Source organism: Chiroxiphia lanceolata, chromosome 4, assembly GCF_009829145.1.
Source record: "Chiroxiphia lanceolata isolate bChiLan1 chromosome 4, bChiLan1.pri, whole genome shotgun sequence".
Lineage (NCBI taxonomy): Eukaryota > Metazoa > Chordata > Aves > Passeriformes > Pipridae > Chiroxiphia > Chiroxiphia lanceolata.
Window position 1 is genome coordinate 40,414,316 of NC_045640.1, and position 18,420 is coordinate 40,432,735.

At 35.3% G+C, this 18,420-nt stretch overlaps 1 protein-coding gene across 1 annotated transcript in view; it reads left to right on the forward strand.

The window, feature by feature from the left end:
- SPOCK3 (SPARC (osteonectin), cwcv and kazal like domains proteoglycan 3) overlaps nt 1–18,420 on the forward strand; it is a 170,320-nt gene that overhangs the window by 74,475 nt on the left and 77,425 nt on the right. The window contains 1 exon segment of the mRNA XM_032686576.1: nt 7,579–7,693. Coding sequence (XP_032542467.1) covers nt 7,579–7,693 — 115 coding nt within the window.

Consider the following 18,420-nt stretch of genomic DNA (forward strand, 5'->3'; position numbering starts at 1 on the left):
GCAGGTTTGGTATATTCGTGGTTGTTAGCTTGTAACAGTTAAGTATCTTTAAATACTTCAAAACTGAAGCATTTGAGGTTTGCCTTTAATTTCAATATAGTAAGCTCAAAGAAGCTTTCATAGATGGTTTGTCTGAGTTAAGATGCATAACTGACTTAAAAAATTAATGTACTCTATATATTGTGTGCAATATATGATTTCAAATTTTGTGTATTTTTTACAAAATGTATTTTATAATTCAATTTTATTACAAGTGCATTTCTTGATAATTTTCATTATTCTAGGCTTCTTCAAAATACAGATATATTTATATTTCTGATTTTTTAGATACTGACATGAATTGTCTACTGGATTCTGGTTTAATTGCTTAAAAAAATTTAAAAGCTGAAGATGATTACAGTAAAATGAAATTCTGATTAAAATACCCTTTTTAACATAAAAATACATAATGAAATACTGAAATTAAAATTCTCCAACAGACAAAAATAGAATTATACGATCATTAGGATTGGAGAAGTCTTCTAAAATCGTCAAGTACAACCATTAACTGCACACTGCCAAGCCCTCCACTAAACCGTGTCCCTGAGTGCCACATCTACACATTTTTTAAATACCTCCAGAGATGGTGGCTCAACCACTTCCCTGGGCAGCCTGTTCCAATGGTTGACAACCCTTTCAGGGAAGAATTTTTTCCTAATATCCAATCTAAAACTTCCCTGATGCAACTTGAGGCCATTTCCTTTTTGTCCTCTCAGTTTTTAGCTGGGAGAAAAGACCAACCACTCCCCTTGCTACAACCTCCTCTCAGGTAGTTGAAGGGAGTCATGAAGTCCCCTCTGAGCCTCCTCCATGCTAAAGACCACCAGCTCCCTCATCTGCTTCTCATAAGTGCTTCAAGACTTCACCAACTTTGTTGCCGTTCTGTGGACTCACTCCAGCACCTCAGTGTCCTTCCTATAGTGACGGGGTCCACAGCTGAACACAATATTCGAGGTGCAGCCTTACCAGTGCTGTATCCTATAGCATGTTGTTTGCAAGAATAATCATCTTGGTGTGTGAAATAATAGGTGAGAGAATTTTCAGGAAGATGCATTTCTGCTGTTTCAGGTTTGCATATGTTTCTTTCCCCTTGTTGCCCAGTTAGAGAATCCAGAAGTCAGTTCTGACACAGCCAGCATGTCTCTAAATTATGATTTTGTGTATTTAGGAAAGGATAATATAGTGCTTAACTGTTTGCTAGTGATATTGTGAATGTTCAAGTAGTCTTAAGACTACTTTGGGCTCACCAGTCTGAGCCCAAAATAACTGTGTTCTTTGGCAATTTAAATGAACAGGATCTTTTCTGAATTTTCACAGATAATGATAAGGAGGGCACTTGACATAGACTGTGTGGAGTTTCTCATTTACATTTCTTTCTGAGCTATGGGTAACCTATGCTCTTGTAAACTTTCAAGGAATACCCAAAAGAGAAAACACAAAATAATGGGAATGTTTTTGAAGCAGGGATCACAGATATTTGTGGGGGGAGAATTTCTTATCATTTAGTCACTTCACAAGTGGCTAGAAAAAGTGTGACTCAGTGAAGATGATTGTTTTAAAGGGAGTGGAGAAAGAATGAGTGAAGTACTTTGAAACTGTGAAAAAAAGAGATCAGCTTTAGTGGGTTTGTTCCAGAGGAAGAATAAAGACCAACAGATTTAGTTTTGGTTTTTGAGCATTTATTTTGACTTACATTGTCAGTACCCAGAATAGCAGGTACCATGTTATGAATCAGTATAAATGCATTTTTATGTCCTTTTTAAAAAAACTTAATTGGAGTGGTGAGGAAAAGTACAGTACTTTATTTTATATGTCAGGTGGTTAGAAGTCGGTGTTAGATGTTTCTTGGCTTATCAGAACTTTTGTCCACATAACTGCAACCATTACAGGGCAGCTGGACACTCAGTGCTAATGTACCAGAGCTTAGTAATATAAACACTAGGAAAAAGTGGTGCATCTGAACAGAAACCTGATAAGAAACTTTACACAATTGTCCCTGATTCATTGGTATGGAGATTTCTGAGCACTTGTGAGAGCAGGCATTTCTTGGGTAGAAGCAAGCTCCATACATACAGACACCTTAATTATTGCAGCACTTACTCACCAGTCAGAAACCAGACTAGACAGCCCATGATGTTCAGGGATTTGAATCTAAACTTCTGATTACTTCCTTGGCCACCTACAGAAAAACCTACTGTCTAGCCTTCTTACTGAAGTTGTAGATTCATGTGGCCACGTGGAACAAGTATTCAGGAAGATTCCTTTTGTGAACATCGAACTGTAGCTATCCATTCTGGTTTTTATGCTATGTAGTGAATCTTAAATGGCAGATACAGTCCCTGGGAAAAGAAACAAAAATATGAGATTCTTCTTTTTCAGAACATCCCCATCAGATTGCTGAGGTAGGCTCTTGTTAATGCTCTGATTTTTATTTATGAATTTCAGATTGTTAGCTGCACAATGATGAATTTTCTTGTTGAAATTAAAAGGTGTTTATTCTTAGTATGTATGTTACATAATAAGATAGGGATGTCTTGTTACATGTCCACAGCAGTGTGGATTCAAACCATCTGTGGCTGAGGAGAGTCTGTATGTATAGATGCAAATTTTGAATGCTGATCACTGTACAATTTAGGCAAAAAATAACCATTATCACTGTTAACTGTAATTAAACATTTATCTGGATTCCATGCTAGCTGACAATATCAACTGAGTGTTTAGGTGTTCTGCCTTGTTGTTCTCCCTACTATTACTAGAAGTTGTGGTGCTGGGATTGTTCTCATATCTTTAGACCCAACACACTTCTCAATGAGAAGTCCTTCTTTAGGAGGTGAGAAATCGTCATCTTTTGAAATGGAGAAGTAAAGACATTGATGATCTTTAGGTATCTTCAGGAATTGTGTGGCTTATCAAAGCAGGTAAATATGAGTAATTCCCTCCAAGGAGTCTACCTGGGGTTATAACATAGGCATTTGACCTAATTATTAATATTTTAGTTAAAACTTTCAGATAATTTAAATATTTTTCTCCCTCCATTGTCAAAAAATGAAAACTTTGTAGACAAAGGAGTCAGTCAGACTTGCATTTTAAATTACAGGAACTAAACTACTCATGGGATACACAAAGCATGGCTGAAGTTTCAATAAGTGCAAACACAATATCTAGCTGGTTCTTATTTTACCCATCAGAAATGAATCAAAACTCTGGAGGAAGGAAATAGAGTTTAAGTCTGAAAACTTTGTCCTTAACCTTTTTTCTCCCTTTCATTTTACTGGGAGTGGAAAATTAGGAACATGTCAGAGTGCACTTAGAAGATTGTGGAATAATGATAATTAACTGTGGTTTCTGCCACAGAACTCCTGTTAAGAGTATTCCTGTGTTATGTCTTGCTAATTTTTATTTCCTTTAGTATTCCCAATAAAAATTATGTTCTGGCTAATGTCTGTTTTCGGGAGCACTAGCTGTAAATTAACTTACAGAAGAGATGATGAGAAGCTTTTCTTAATTGCTTTTCCAAATTTGAATTATAAATGAATAGATCTATTAGTAATAATTGAATCAATTTTTTGGATATTAATTGCTTCCTTAGCATGTGAGATGAACAAATCCATATTCATCTATAAAAGTCCCTAATTACGTTTCGTAATTTTTCAGCAGAGCAACTTATTTGTCATTTACAGTATAAGTTCTTAGAGAAATAGTAGATGTTTAAATCATTTTATATTTTGGAAGTGCATTCTATTTGTTGGAATTTAATTAACATGATATTTCTTATTATTGTAGCCAGATATATGGACACATGTAAAGTAGGCATATAGGCAAATAACCTATTGCAAGATTAGTGTCCTGAATATTAAAAGCTACGTAAAGCTGAACATTATCAAGTTGTTAAAGCTAAGATCAGACCTGCGTCTTTAGAAGCTGTTTGTATGACATTCTAGGAATTCAGCTGATACATTAATAAAGACATGATTTCTGGCAAGCTTTAATAAAGACGTGATTTCTGACAAGCCTTACATAACTATATTGCTCATGTCTGGAGTCTCCTCACCATAGTAGAAACCTTCACCAATTTTCAGTAGCAAGGTAATTGAGCTGTACAGTCAACATTTTCACTTCAATTATGGGGGAAAAAAGGCCCTAACTTTCATAATTATGACAGTATTTTAGTAAATGTGAATTCGATAAAAAGATTGATGCCTATTTTGTGCTAAAGACAATAGCTCTGAGAAATACATCAATCCCACAGTGGGATTTGTCACATGTTATGTTTTTGGTGTAAACATTGCACTGTTTCAAAGATGCTTATTTTAGCAGAAATGGAAAGAAATATGCGGTGGTGTCAGTGCAAGTCTGTGTACTGTAAGTGAGCTGACGTAAAGCAGCCACATTTTGTCAAGGATGGCTAGGAGATGTAGTAAAGAAGTAAAGACTTAATGCCGTTTATTTCCTGATATAACTGAGTTACATGCTTAGAGGAAATCAATGGTACTTTTTCTGGAATAAATTTATTCATTTTCATCATAGTTTAAGATCAGACATATAGTCAGCTATGTCCCTGCATTGTAAGGGGAGTCCACTTCTTCCCCAGCATGAAGAACTTCAGACTATGATTTTGAAAAATGTTTTTCTTGTGGTTTAGCCTTTATTTCCCATGAAAATTGTCCATTGGTCAGTTCCAAGTATCAAGTAAAACTGACTTTAAAAAAAGGGCAAGTAATTTCCCTGCTTTTATAAATATCTAATTATTTTAGTCCTTTCAAAGCTGGGAAAATAGCTAATGCAATCCATAAGTTTGCCATTTTTTAAAAAAAAGGTTAAAAATAAAAACAGACGATCATGCAAAGTAGATTAGTAAAATGTACATACTATTTACTTTATAGCATGTGATACTCAAAGAAAAAAAAAGAGAAAGAAGTGCTTTTTACATCTTTTATCAACATTTCTTTCTATGTTTTTATCCTCTGTGTTGCTAAGTGTTAGTCCAGGAAGCCATTGACCCTTCAGTTAATTAACTTTTTTGCCTTCCAAAAATCTGCGTTTTTGTATCAGTGATTTATTTGGTCTCTCCCTTGCTGTTATAAGATGGTTTCACAACAAAAGTATTGGAAAAAGGGAGGCCACGTGACACAGATGAGGGAAAAGGACTTCTATAGGGAGTTCATGGCTGAGAGAACAAGTCCATCAGGTCAGAGAGTGATAATGTGAGTTAGTGTTAATGGTAAGACCGTGAGTGTTGAACATGCCTTTGAATATAAAGATGGTCTTGTGATTTGGGCACCTATGGCTCTGGTGGCTTACTCACCCTACTTTGCCATTCTTGCTATATAATGATTATATACCTCACCTGAGGTGATCAAGAGTTACATGCAGGACATGATAACTATTGAGTCAGCAAATACTAAAAGATTACATAGGTTCTGTAAGAACTGATTGTGTGTCCTGGTTTTCATTTGACCTTCATATTGTCCTAAAGGCAAAGTATGAAAGTACCATCGCTTGCTTGCAAAGTTGGGTTCTACCTGTAACATTTTGCCAAAATGTAACATCTTACCAAAACCATGTTTTATGGCTTGCTAAATTTTGATGGAATTGTCAAAACACACCTTTGTAGTCCTGAGAACTTGGGAAAAGAAATAACCTTTTCAATGGGAATGGTTTCATGATCTCCCCCATTCACCCTTTTTCCTGAAACCTGTTTTCTCCTTGATATTGAACTCAGCATCCAGATTTTTCTTACTTATGTTTTTTTTATTTCATTGACCTATTCACTTTTGCAAAACAGTTACCTGAAGATAGACCATATTCCAGTATTGCTACCCTACTGTCTCCAACCAGGGAACATTTGGGGAAGAGGTACTTGGACGAGTACCTTAAGTGATTATCTCTTCAGTTTTGCTAAGGGCTGGCATTACGTTCTGCCTGACTTTAAGCAGAGGAAGTATTTGATGTGGAATCTAAAGTAAATTGGAGAAGGATACTGAATATGCTCTCATTAATTTTGACTCCAACTCTGTTATCCTAGTTCAGTAATTTTTTTTGCTGTGCTTGCTTCCTATTTGTATAGAGTTGTTGTAATTGGATTTATTCTGGATTACTTGTGTTTTTATGGCTGACTTGCTGTAGAAGTAAAAAGAAGAATACATCTTTTCGTATGTCTTATGCTGTAATTAACAAAATACTACTTTTCTGTCTGCATTGAACTATTACTGTATTAATTATTCTATCACTTTTCTGCTCTGTTGATAATCTTGTGTATTTGTTTTGCTCAACTGAATATATTATTAAGAGGGAAATAAAACTGAAGAAGTCACTGCTCAGACTATATGTAATCATACTTAGCACTGCAACGTCATGAGTCAAAACTGCAGCTAATGATCAGCTTGGTTCTTGTTTTCTGGGTACTTGCACAGTTACTGGTCTTATGTTAGTATCCTCTGGCAGGTCAAATAAAGATGTGATTAGAAGCTTACTTTTGATAATGAAGAATAGAAGAAACAACATTTTTGTTCAGAAAATATAAATGCAAATAAATGCTCTCAGGCACATGGTGTGATTCTTAGGGTACAGTGATAAGAGTTTGAGTCAATGATCCTTGTGGGTCCCTTCCAACTCAGAATGTTCTGTGATTCTGTGATATTTTATAAGCAGATGTAAAAAATGGGAAATTTCTGAAATATAACTGAGTACTGGACAGTAACATGCTAAAGTGAAGAACACAGGGAAACAGAATTCTAATTGTTTATAGCTTTCTTCCTTGATAAAAAAAGGATTCTGATAGGGATAAAAAAATTAGTGTTGGAATATTTAGATCTACCTGAAAGACACCGTGGAGATGGGAGAAGGCAGAAGTTGATTGTTTCTAGTGAGAGCTTAAATTGGCAGATGCTTTTCTATGTTACAGTCATGTAGGCATGGCTACTCAAGAAAAATGCAAATTTAGTAATAAACAACAAACAAAATTATTACACTCTTTTAGTACAGCCAGAAATCACTATTTTTAGCTGGAATTGTACTTGAAAAATGAGTATGGAGGATTCTTAAAGGGCCAGCTACAAAAAGAACCCCCATAAAGCTCACAAAGCAGAAATAGAGACCTAGAAGCAAGTACAATTTATATATAAAGACAGAGTCATACAAATCACTTGCCTGCATATTTTATTTTTACTAAAATCTAATCTGAGTAATAATTTCTCAGTAAATTCAGTGCCATTGTTCACCACTTAATGCTGAGTATGAAGAACCCAGTTGTATCTTAGTAAACAGTTAAGGGAAAATGCTTTCAAGTTGGAAGTACCAGTGTTTGGGGATTACAGTCAGATAGTGGCAATTGTTAAAAGAATATAGCAGTGAGTAGTTTCTTACCAATACAACAACTGCATTTTTTCCCTGGTGACAGTCAGCTGCTTTCAGTGCAGCATGCTGTACAAGCAGCAGGCCAACCCCCTCCACAACCTTGGTAGGTTTTTTGTGTGGTGTTTCTTGTTTTAATTGCATGTTTCTAGATAATTGTTAACAAATTTCTAAAACTATTTTTAGCTTTAGATCCGGCTAAAGATCCATGTTTGAAGATGAAATGTAGTCGCCATAAAGTCTGTGTTGCACCGGATCAACAAACTGCTGTTTGCATTAGTCACCGAAGGCTTACGCACAGGTAAATACTTCAAAAGTTAATCCTGTAGACATTTTTTATAGTGTTCATGACTAACTTTTAAACCATAAATCCATTATAATTAGTTTAGTTACTTAAACACATATAAGAAGAGTAGAGGTGGATTTTAGGAGTAATTATCTATGCATAGTTTGATTATAATGTTTAATATTTGATTTTTTCAATAGGCTGGTAAACTAGAAGGGGTACATATTTAAATATTGCAAGCTTCTGGTACAAATACATCTAGGGAAATACCCACTGTGCCAGTAGCAAAATAAAGTGATTATGATAATGTCCTGCTGCTGTACTTTACTTTGACATCATCACTTCTTATACAAAGCTAGAGAACTCAGAACTGCCTCTTAAAGTGTCGGTGGCAGCCTGATACAGTGCAAGTTGTTTGAGGTTGGGGTTTTTTCCCCCCTTTTTTCTCTTCTTCTGTGCATTCCAATTTTATTTGCATACTGGCCTGGTTAAATATAAGGAGAAAATACATGATAAATTAATATGTTTTTGTAGCTTTATCTGGGGCGGAAATATGAATATGTAAGGCCTGAACCGTACATTTAGTTGTGTCATGATTTTTGTGTGCTGAGAAGATGGAGTCAAGTTGCACTTTGGCTTGAGATTATTAGGTTTTTTTGCACTTCCTTGTGGGAAATGAGACATAGTAGAATGGCTAAATTTCAATAACTTGGTTTAACTGTCTGCTACAGTGCTCAGTAGGGGCTGAAAAGATGTAAGGGAAATAAAAGACTTCCTTGTCTGTTGGAAGAGGATTATTTCAAGTACAGTTTCATCAATGATGTAAGAAATGTTGTTCTGAGTGTCTAGTTATGTTAAATACATCCATCTGGAGCTTTTCAAAAGAGCAAGATAGTACATAATCAAAGGAAAAGTTTAAACTGTTCTTAATCTGCAACTGAAGTTAATAACAAAAAACTTGACAGTATTTGCAGAGTTACACTGTTTATATTAAACAATCTCAGTGTAGAACTAGACATTTTAGTTTGATAAAATACTATATAAGTTGCAAGACATATCAGACAAAGCTAGGTAGTCTAATTTCAACTGCACTCAAAGTGTCAGGAATATGTCAGTGTTAACTGTCCAAGAAAACACAACAATTTGAAATTTCTAAGAGTCATTGAAAACAGTGGAAAAAAATGACATCTCCAAGTTAAGTATACATGCAATAGATGAGGACTGAAAACTTTTTTAGCTTAGATGAAGATATGTACTGTGGTTGCATTAAGAAACTTTTTGACATCAGTCTTCATCCCTGTATTATTCCTCCCACAGTTCTTGGTACTCTTTTAGAAAGGTAGTATTTTAAGAGGTAAAACTTGTCTGAATATAATACAGTAGATAATGTGAAGCTTTGGAATGGCACCAACTTGGTGATTGTAAAAAACACTATAAGTCTAGTCTTGTAAGCTAGTTGAAGCCAAGGCAGGGATTTCCCAAGCTTAGATCTTCCCGTTCCTCCAGATTATCACATACAAGGAGAAATAATTTGTTTTGTTCTTTTTTTCTAAAAAGGTTTTCTTCATGCAGTCTCTGACCTTACTGTATATGGTGGGATAAGAGTATGAATAACATATACATAAGCAGTCATGTCTGCTGGGTCTCGTTACCGCTATTAATTTCTTTAGCCCAACATGTTATTCCTTTGCTGGTATCTATAATTTGTTGATTTTCAACAGAGCCATCTGTTTTTCAGAGTTCCCAAAGGACTACTCCACTCTTTATAAGTCTTGGTAAAAATTCGATAAGAATGGTTATATTATCAACTGCCCAGTTATATCTACCTGTATCCATTTCTAACATGTCAGTTGTGCGCAATCTGTTGGGAATAAATATTTGCAAAATATAATCCCAGTAATTTTTCCTTTTTGCTTAGTTTGTGTGTGTACACACGTGGTATTCTTCAAAGATTGGATAATGTAAATAAGTAAGAAAAGGCATCTGGAGGTGTTTTCTGGAAAAACAGTTGAGACCTTTTTGATGGATTACTGGGAACTCTTCATAGAAAAGAACTTGCCTGTAGATTTCAATTTGGACATATTTGCTGTATAGATCCATAGATGTTCCAGAGATTATTCCCAAGACTCTTGTGCAGAAAAAGTATTTTTAAGCCTGTGAATTGATACAGTGTCAAAGACAATCCTCAAGAGGCAGACAGGGAAGAGTAGACTTTGCATACCTCCATGATAAATAAAAACTTTATGGGCACCTTTGAGCTACCCCAGAGAAAGAAGCATGAAGTACAGTTACAGCTGAATAGATTTTTCTGGGCTATCATCAAGTTGAAATGCTCAGATTTATAGTAAAATTATCTATTATTAGTAGCAGCATTCCCAAGCAGTCCTGTTATCTGATTCATAAACTTCTGTATATAAAGTCTGTTACCTTTTTTAGATAATTGCATGAACACAGAGGTTGCTAACGAGTGAACTCTGATAATTGTATCAAGTGGAGAAATCGATTTAGTTATTTCTTTTGTTGTTTGTAAGAAATCGACTTGCGGAAAAAAACAGGTGGGCATAGACATTGTTATTCAGTCCATGCTCCCAGGTGTTCTTATCTGTACAGTACAATCTCCAAACTATTGTAGCCCTATATGGATTGCTGAGGGCACTTCAGTACCACATAGTGAAGCATGGGTGGATGTCCCAGCCATCTGCAAGGCTGTTAGTGACATGATATGACAAGGTCCCAGTAGGATTAATTAATGTGAACAGCGCACTTTAGTGATGATTCTACTTGTGCTTTCAGAACTATTAACCTTTTTACTAACTTGAGGATCTCAGCACTGTGATCTTGCTGCAGTGTGCTTGCCTTTGAATGGTTTCAAAAGTAGCTACTACGCATCACTGCCCTTTTCATGGAGTTATGTGGCAGACAAGCCTATGGTTTTGCTGTTTCCTCAGTTTCCATGACAGCTGAGATCATGGTCTTCCCTCAGTTTAGTCTCAAGGCTCATTTCCTTTTCTGGTAGACTGCCAAGATGGCAAGTTCTCTTCTAGCACACTTCTGCGGTGCCACAGCATTCCCAGACAAAAGCTTCCTTTATGTACTGTCCTGGAAAGACTGAATAGTATTTGAAAAAAAGGTGAAATAAGTGTTGTAGATCATTGGTCATGAGAGTAGTTTGAAGTACCAGAGCTTTAGAAATTATGGGGGGCATGCTTAAAGGTGGAAGATTTTTGTTGGTAGCAGGTAGCATCTCTGCTGGCTCTAACTGTGGTGGAAGCTGTGTTCTGTGTGCTGCCCTCTTAGCACTCTTCTTTCATCCTATGAAAGAAAGAGGATGTACTTGAGGAGGGGAAAACATGCAGGATGTATATATAAATGTTATTTATCCGAGTACTTCCATGTGGATTGCTGTGGGAAGGGCAGTCTAGCTGCCTGCACTAGACTGTATCATAAACAGGTGTAAAATAGAACTTTTCTTTGCTTCTTTTAAATTTGGGAGTTTGTCATCAGCTTTTCCTTTGGCTAAATGGTGTTTTTCTATCCCTTTGTGCTTTCCAGTTTATTGGTTAAGTGATAGACTTTATGGGAGGAAAAAACCTCTAAAGACTCTGTACATGAAACAGTGAAATGCTTTGGAGTATACCTCATTCAAATCCTGATACAACTTGTAGAATATTAGAAAACTAATACTGGGATATGTTGATGTGAATGTTATGGTCACAGGCAGAATATTCATGATACTAAGAGAAATTGTCTACTTTTTGTATATGCAGTGCAACAGGTGGTAAAGATAAATCCTTAAATCTTCACGTACTTCCTGTTACCGTTTTGAGCAAGGAAAGAAGGGATATGTACTGACACCACATGTAGGAGCTCATTAGGGCCATGGAAGATGGTAGCCAAGCAGGCTTAGGAAAGTGGAAAAGTTAATTCAGCAGCAAGGTATCACAGATTTTCAGGTCCTGATGAATAGTGTGTTAACCTTCTCTTCGATTTGAAACAGACAATTATCATATTAATTGACACATACTGTAATTTTCAATAAGACTAATATTCTGTGAATCATAGGCTACCGTATGAAACAAAGTAGTGTATAGGTGAAGTTCTAATTAAGTTCTGAAAATGAAGTAGTTGTGAAACAGTTTTGAACCAAAGATCGTGCTCCAGGGAAAGCCAAGCATGTTTGATATATTAGAACCCAGTGACTAATATTACACTTACTGAACCTAGTGGAATCTGAGAAAACAGTCTCTTTTTCTTCTTCTGTAAGTACAAAAAAAGTACTGCATAAAATTGATTTGATACCTTAAATCAATCAATCCTTAGATGCATTAAATTATTCAAAGCATTAAAGGTGCGTGGACTTTTTCTAGGCACATGTAGATCTGTCTCTTTTAGGAATTCCCCACCAGAGATAATGTCCCCTGCCCCCACTGTGAAGGTCCTGCTGTGCTCTTATGACTTTTTGCAAAATGTGCAGATCAACAATACAGTTTCCTGCTACAGCAGAAATAGATTGCATTTGTGTCTGCCATGTTATATCCACAGCATGTTAAGATGGAGTAGGAATGTTTAAAGACTTGACAGCGCTTACTTGTGTAAGGACACTGAACTTCCTTTTTCTTCCCATTGGATTTTTTTACCTTCTCCAGTCATTTATTCTTAGGTTTCAGAGTAGGAAGCAATTGTAACACAATTCAGGCATTTTAGATCCAGTTTTTATTTCATGTATTAAGTATAGGAAATCTGTAGGGAATTACTTAGAAACAAGGGATCATTGCTTTTGTAGAACATCTCTTCATTTATGATTTACTTTCTTTCTCTTTGCAGATTATACCTTTTATGCCTTACAGTCATTTATAGTCCTTTCTCTATCTTGTTTTTGTACTGTTTTTTTTCCTTCTTTATGATAGCAGCTTATACCTATGTCATTTTAATAATGTAGGGAAGGTGTTCATAAGGAGAATATAATTTCCTTGTGTAGAAGTGCACATCTTTTTGGATGTTCTTTACGAGTAACTGATTCCCAGTAAAATATTAACAGCAACAGATTCTGATGATACTAGCAATTCTAAAATGCCCCACCCTATTTTATTAAGGTTAAGGTAGGAGAGAAAACTTAATCATGGTAAAAACATTTCAGTTACAAATGATGATCACCTGGAAAATGAGAAGAATTCACTAGTCATGAGTAGAGAGTAATAATAAGAAAGCATTTATTTAAGTTAAAAGTAAGAAACAAAAAATTGTAGTGGCTCTTCTATTAGAGCTCCACAACACAGGTTCCAGAGAAGTGTGCAGAATGGACCTCTATAAGTTGCACAACTGGGTAGAAGGTGAGCAGTATAGAGGGCCTAATGATACAGAGTTCACTCTCTAAGAATTAGTGACTTAATCTTAAGAGTTCTGTGAAATAAAGTTAAGTTTAGTGGCAATGGTCCCCTGCCCCAAGCCTGTGTGTAATAGGACCTGAATTTAGTGATTAATAAAAATTTTCTAGTATTTTTGCCTGTGGGCTCAGTCTTCAAGTTACCACAGTTTCACTATTAAAGTGTATTAAAGAGCGTCACTTTATTATAGGCTCACAGAAGCTGGTAGTGGTAAAGATGTTACATCAACTAATTTAATTTATTAAGGTAGAGGAGTTGGATAGCTTGATAGATTTTGTGCTAGCACTTTATCTTGTTACAGCTTCCTTTAGGGTTTTGAGTTAAGTGACATTTTAAAGTGCTGATATGGTTCAAATAATTGGTCGACTAGACCATTATCTTGCCTCGGACTCCTACCCTCTCACAGTTTCTCTGAAAAATGTGGAAAACCATTCTAAATGCATTTTTATATGAGATAGATTAACAGAAATTCTTCCCTAGATGTGTTCATCTTAGTATTATAACTTGAGGAAAACTTTCCATCTCAGCTTGGAAGTGATGAGTGTTGGGCTCTGAAGCATTAGATGGATTAGCCTGGATGGTGACAGAAGCTCAGAGTAACACTGATTCTACTGAAAAGCAAGCCAAAACCTGTTCTGTTTCCATGGATGTGGGTACTGCATGGCTAAGATTATGCTCCCAAGCATAACAAGTGACAAAGTCCAAAAATACAGACCTGTTTGAATAAAAATGCACATATGGACACATGCATACATACGTGCACATACATATGAATAAATATGTACACATGCCTATGTATTCCTTTTGTTCATATTGTATGGATACATGTATTCCAGATTTTCAAAATATCATACTTTGGACTATGAGGTACAATAAAAGAAAGAGGTTTTTCAATTTGTTACTGGTAAGTTTTTGATTAAAAAAAGGGAAAAAAAAAGCTGTAATTACAAATCTGTAGTTATATTAAATAGTGTGAGCAGTTTTGAAAGAGAGTCAGTTAGAACTGACATGGAAGATTCATTTGGTTAGAAAGAAAGGAAAAGAAGAAGAAGCAACAGTATAGCTTTGTAACTTTTCTGTATCTTTAGGTGCTGAAATGCTTTATTATGATTAAAAAAAACCAAACAGCCTTTCAAAAAACTGAAGCAAAAAAAAAGGACTTGCTTTGAGCAGATTTTGTGAAAGTTGCAAACGCCACTATTTAGGATGTCATCATTTCACATTATAATGCTGCTGAAGAAGGCCAGCTGGTGCAGTTAAGTCCCTTATTGGAAATTTTAGTCTGATTCATTACTGTGATTTGTAGTTGTACACAGAAACACTTAATCATTCTTATCCTCCAAGCTCTATTGAATCTACTGAAGGCTTTCTGGTTCTTTGCATAATTTGTGCTGCCAGTCTGCCAGCTTGGCAGTGTTTCAAGCTTGTTGCATTATCTGTGTTTGTTTGCACAGGAAGTGTTGCTGCACGTAGGCTGAATTTATAGTAATTCTTTTGTAAAAGGCTAATGAGCAACACTACTTCATGCACAATGCTGACATTATATAGCTTTGATTAGTCCAATTATTGTGTAACTATGCATTGTGATCATACTTACACTCTACAAAGTACTGAAAAGGAAATTTGCTTAGCTGTAGCTTAATTGAACTTGCTGAGAAAATAATTGGGACTCTTATGGACTTAAGAGAGGTGAAAGTTTGAATATTTTGGAGATTTTTATATGCTATGCAATTTAATTTAATAAAGTACGAAAACAAAGGTTCTTTTTTACTCTCTGTTTCATTTCATCGGAAAAGGAAAAAGGTGACTAACACTACGTATCGTACGTTTTGCATATGTTGTGAAGGTCTGTTCATTTCTTGGTGATCATGTGTTTCTTCCATTCATTTTAGTGGGGAGTTATGGATACACAGCTAGAGGAAAACAGGGTCCTCTAATGGAATTCATTCTCTCTCTCTATGGAACTTTTGCTAACACTAGTGAAAGATACATATGTAAATTGCATTGTATATTGCAGTACCAGTTTTGTCCATATCAGCCTTACAATTTATTAAGGTTGTAACTTAGACTCAAAAATTGCTGTCCTTAAGAAATTAAAAAAACCCAAAACCAAAACTGCCCCACCCAACATTTGTCTGTAGAAATATAAAATATGAACATTTTAATGTTTGGAGATTTTTTTCTTAGTATGTAATATGTTTTGTAATAGATCAAAGCAAACTTTAAATAAAGGAGACTTAAACAGAGCTTCTCTATCCCATTTGTTAGCAAAACACGTGTTTTCCACAATACTTTTCCAATTCAAAATCCATGATATGCCTTTTTTTAAGGCAAATATGGAGTCCTATGCTGGACTAATTCATATGGACGTCAGTTAATTTACCAAGTCCTGTACCTACTCATCTTCTACCTGTTCCAGTGCTTGTTCAGATTGTCAGTTTCCTGCACTGGATAATCAGTTGGCATGATGAATTTTCTGTCATCATGAGTGTCCTACTTTCAAATTCTACAATGAGATTATAAATTAGGATTGAGGGTTTTTTAAGGAAAATGGATACCTGCTGAAATATTTGGTTTTGTCTTGCTGACAGTGGCTGAAGGCACTTTCAGTTGTACCACCCACTAAAAAGCAGTGAGTTAGGACACTTTTGTCGTAAACTAGATGATAGGAAAGAATATGATGTTTTATCTAGGAAAGCATTGCTCTTAAAGTGTACAATTTTTATCTAATCCTGGGGGATGTTAATGTGCTGTTCTGTTAATAAAAAAATGTTATGTTAGCTTTTGTTGTCTTTTTGTTTTAAAATGGTCTTTTCCCTTACAGTATGCCTGTGAATATACTTAAAAAGATTGCCTTTTTGTTAAAAAATTAAGAATGATGCAGGCAGTGCTTATAAATGGTTTCTCTGTCCTTAACTGTAAAGTTGTGATTATAGTCCATAGCAATAAGAATCATTGTGTGCTACTATAAACATGGAAATAATACAAAATTATAAGAATAAAATCTTTGAATATTCCTTTAGCAGAAAAATTAGGCAAAGTCAATTCAGGAAGAGTTCAATGCCCCTTCTTAAAAATACCTGTCAAGCTTGTAATTTGTTTTTATAGTGCTTTAAAAACTAGCTGCCGGTATCAGTTTTCAGTGTACTTTATTAGAATAAATTATCAATTTCAAATTAGCTGATGCAAACATTTGTAATCAGTTAGTGCTTAATTTGGAATTTGTTGTTGGGTTGTGTGTTTACAGGGTTGGTTTTTTTTGTCTTTCAGTGTTACTGAAATACTCTTAACACTGGGTAATACAATATAATATATTATATAATATAATATAAATACAATAGAACTTCAGGATGCTTGTATGTGGAGGGTTCTTTTACAGGTTTTAAAATTTAAATCTGATTATAAATAGGTGATTTTATTCCTACTTGCATCAATTCTTACGTGTTTCATGTTATTTGAAGGTTTTGCTTCATAAGTTGTGTTTAGAGGCTCAGAATATACCTGTTGTATTTCTTATGTAGCAGTGGTGGGAAAACTGTAACGTGGGTGAAACTGAGTAGGAGTAGTGTTTAGGGAACAGAAGGCGTTGTACTAATTTCCATTTGTATAGAACAATACACTTAAGGTTTACAATGTTGAAAAATACACTAATTGTAGTAGCTGGACATGGTTGTCATCATGAAGTGAAATATTTACACATATTACTGCTTTACAGTAAAATGTATTACTGCTTTTGGAAATGAAATAGTGTACGTAGGATAGTAAAGGCATGTCAGGAGTCACTAAATGTTTGTCTTTGTTACATGGTCAATTATATAAGGGGGTTTGGTTTTATAAAATGCTTTATAGAATACTGTAGTCTACTAAAAGAGAACAGTAGTACTTTACTTAGAGGTATGGCTTTTTCCGCAGACTACTATATATTCTATCTGAGATCCTTTTTGCCTAAAAAAATGCATCTTTTTTTTATGTATTATGTCAAATGCTACATAAGAGAAGGTCACTCTAAACAAACCTACGTCCTGAGGACCTCACTGCCACCGTCCAAGCTTGCTCGGCCCCGGCAGATGAACCTTAGGATTAAAGGGTGGGCTCAGCTCAGCGCACACTGTGTCTCACCTAAAAAATCCACTGCGCAGGCTCGAAGGGTAAAGACCCTTCCCAAATCTTCGTTCGCGAAGACTGGCCATACATATTGGAACACTTACACCATACAAATACTTTTCCTAAAACTCTTACGCACAGTGGTAGTAACAATAATAATAATAAATTCTTAAAATAACAATATAGTTAAGGCTGGATTTAAAGCTTCCTAAATCTATGGCATCCACTTCCTTAATTCAGGCAGTATTTTTCCAGTGGTTTTGGGGGTGCTTTGGTTTTATTGTACATGGGCAGATTATCCACAAGATGCATGGCACTGTAGATTCTGTGTCCAGAATTCTCAGACAAATACTCTAATTCTGTGTAGACAAAACTTCTAGGTGAGGCAAAGAAGAGATTGTACCTGAGGAGACCTGCTGCAGTCACAATAACTGTGACTCCAGCATGTTCTGGTTCAATTCCTTTGAAGGAGACTTTTGTCAAATACAGACCTTCAGTGATATATTTGAACATCCACAGGTGGGTAAACTTTGGAGGTAAAATTTATATAAGCATTTTATAGTAGTAGAGTGTTGGTTTTTATAGGATTGCAGAAGTGCACAGAATTCAGGATATATCATAATTTTATAGATTGACTGTTACCTGAAGTTGCAGGTACAATAGCAATAGATGAATACCTACTTTGTAACACTTTTCTAATAGACACAGACTTGGCAACTCCTAGACTGTTCCACAAAGTAATAAAAAGCAGACAAACATAATAAACAAAAACCACCCCAAAGCAAACTAATAAAACCACACAGAAAAAGAAGTCTCAGTTTTCTCCTGTGTTAAGGACAGCTTTTCTCCTCTAACTAAAGGAGTAGAGCGATTAACAGACCACTGAACTGGTTCATAGCACCTATGGATCAAGCCATCTAAAATTATCATCTTGGGGCATATGTAGTAATCAACACTTAATTTTCACTTTAATTTAAAGTTATTTAATTCTTGATGTTTTCAATCATGATGGTGCATGAGGACATAATTTTTCTGTTCTGTTTTGCAATTATTATTCTTTCTCCGTTAGCTGTAGATTATTTTAATGCAGAGCCTAAAATAACAAGTGTTGTAAAATACAGCTTTTTGAATCTTAGAAATAATGCCTCTGGAAAAGATGTGTCACAGAGGAATATACCTAGGTGGGCTTTTTCTTGCAAGAGAGCTCCATGCGTGTGAAAATTTAAAATAATTGCCTTTATTGTAATTCAGGGA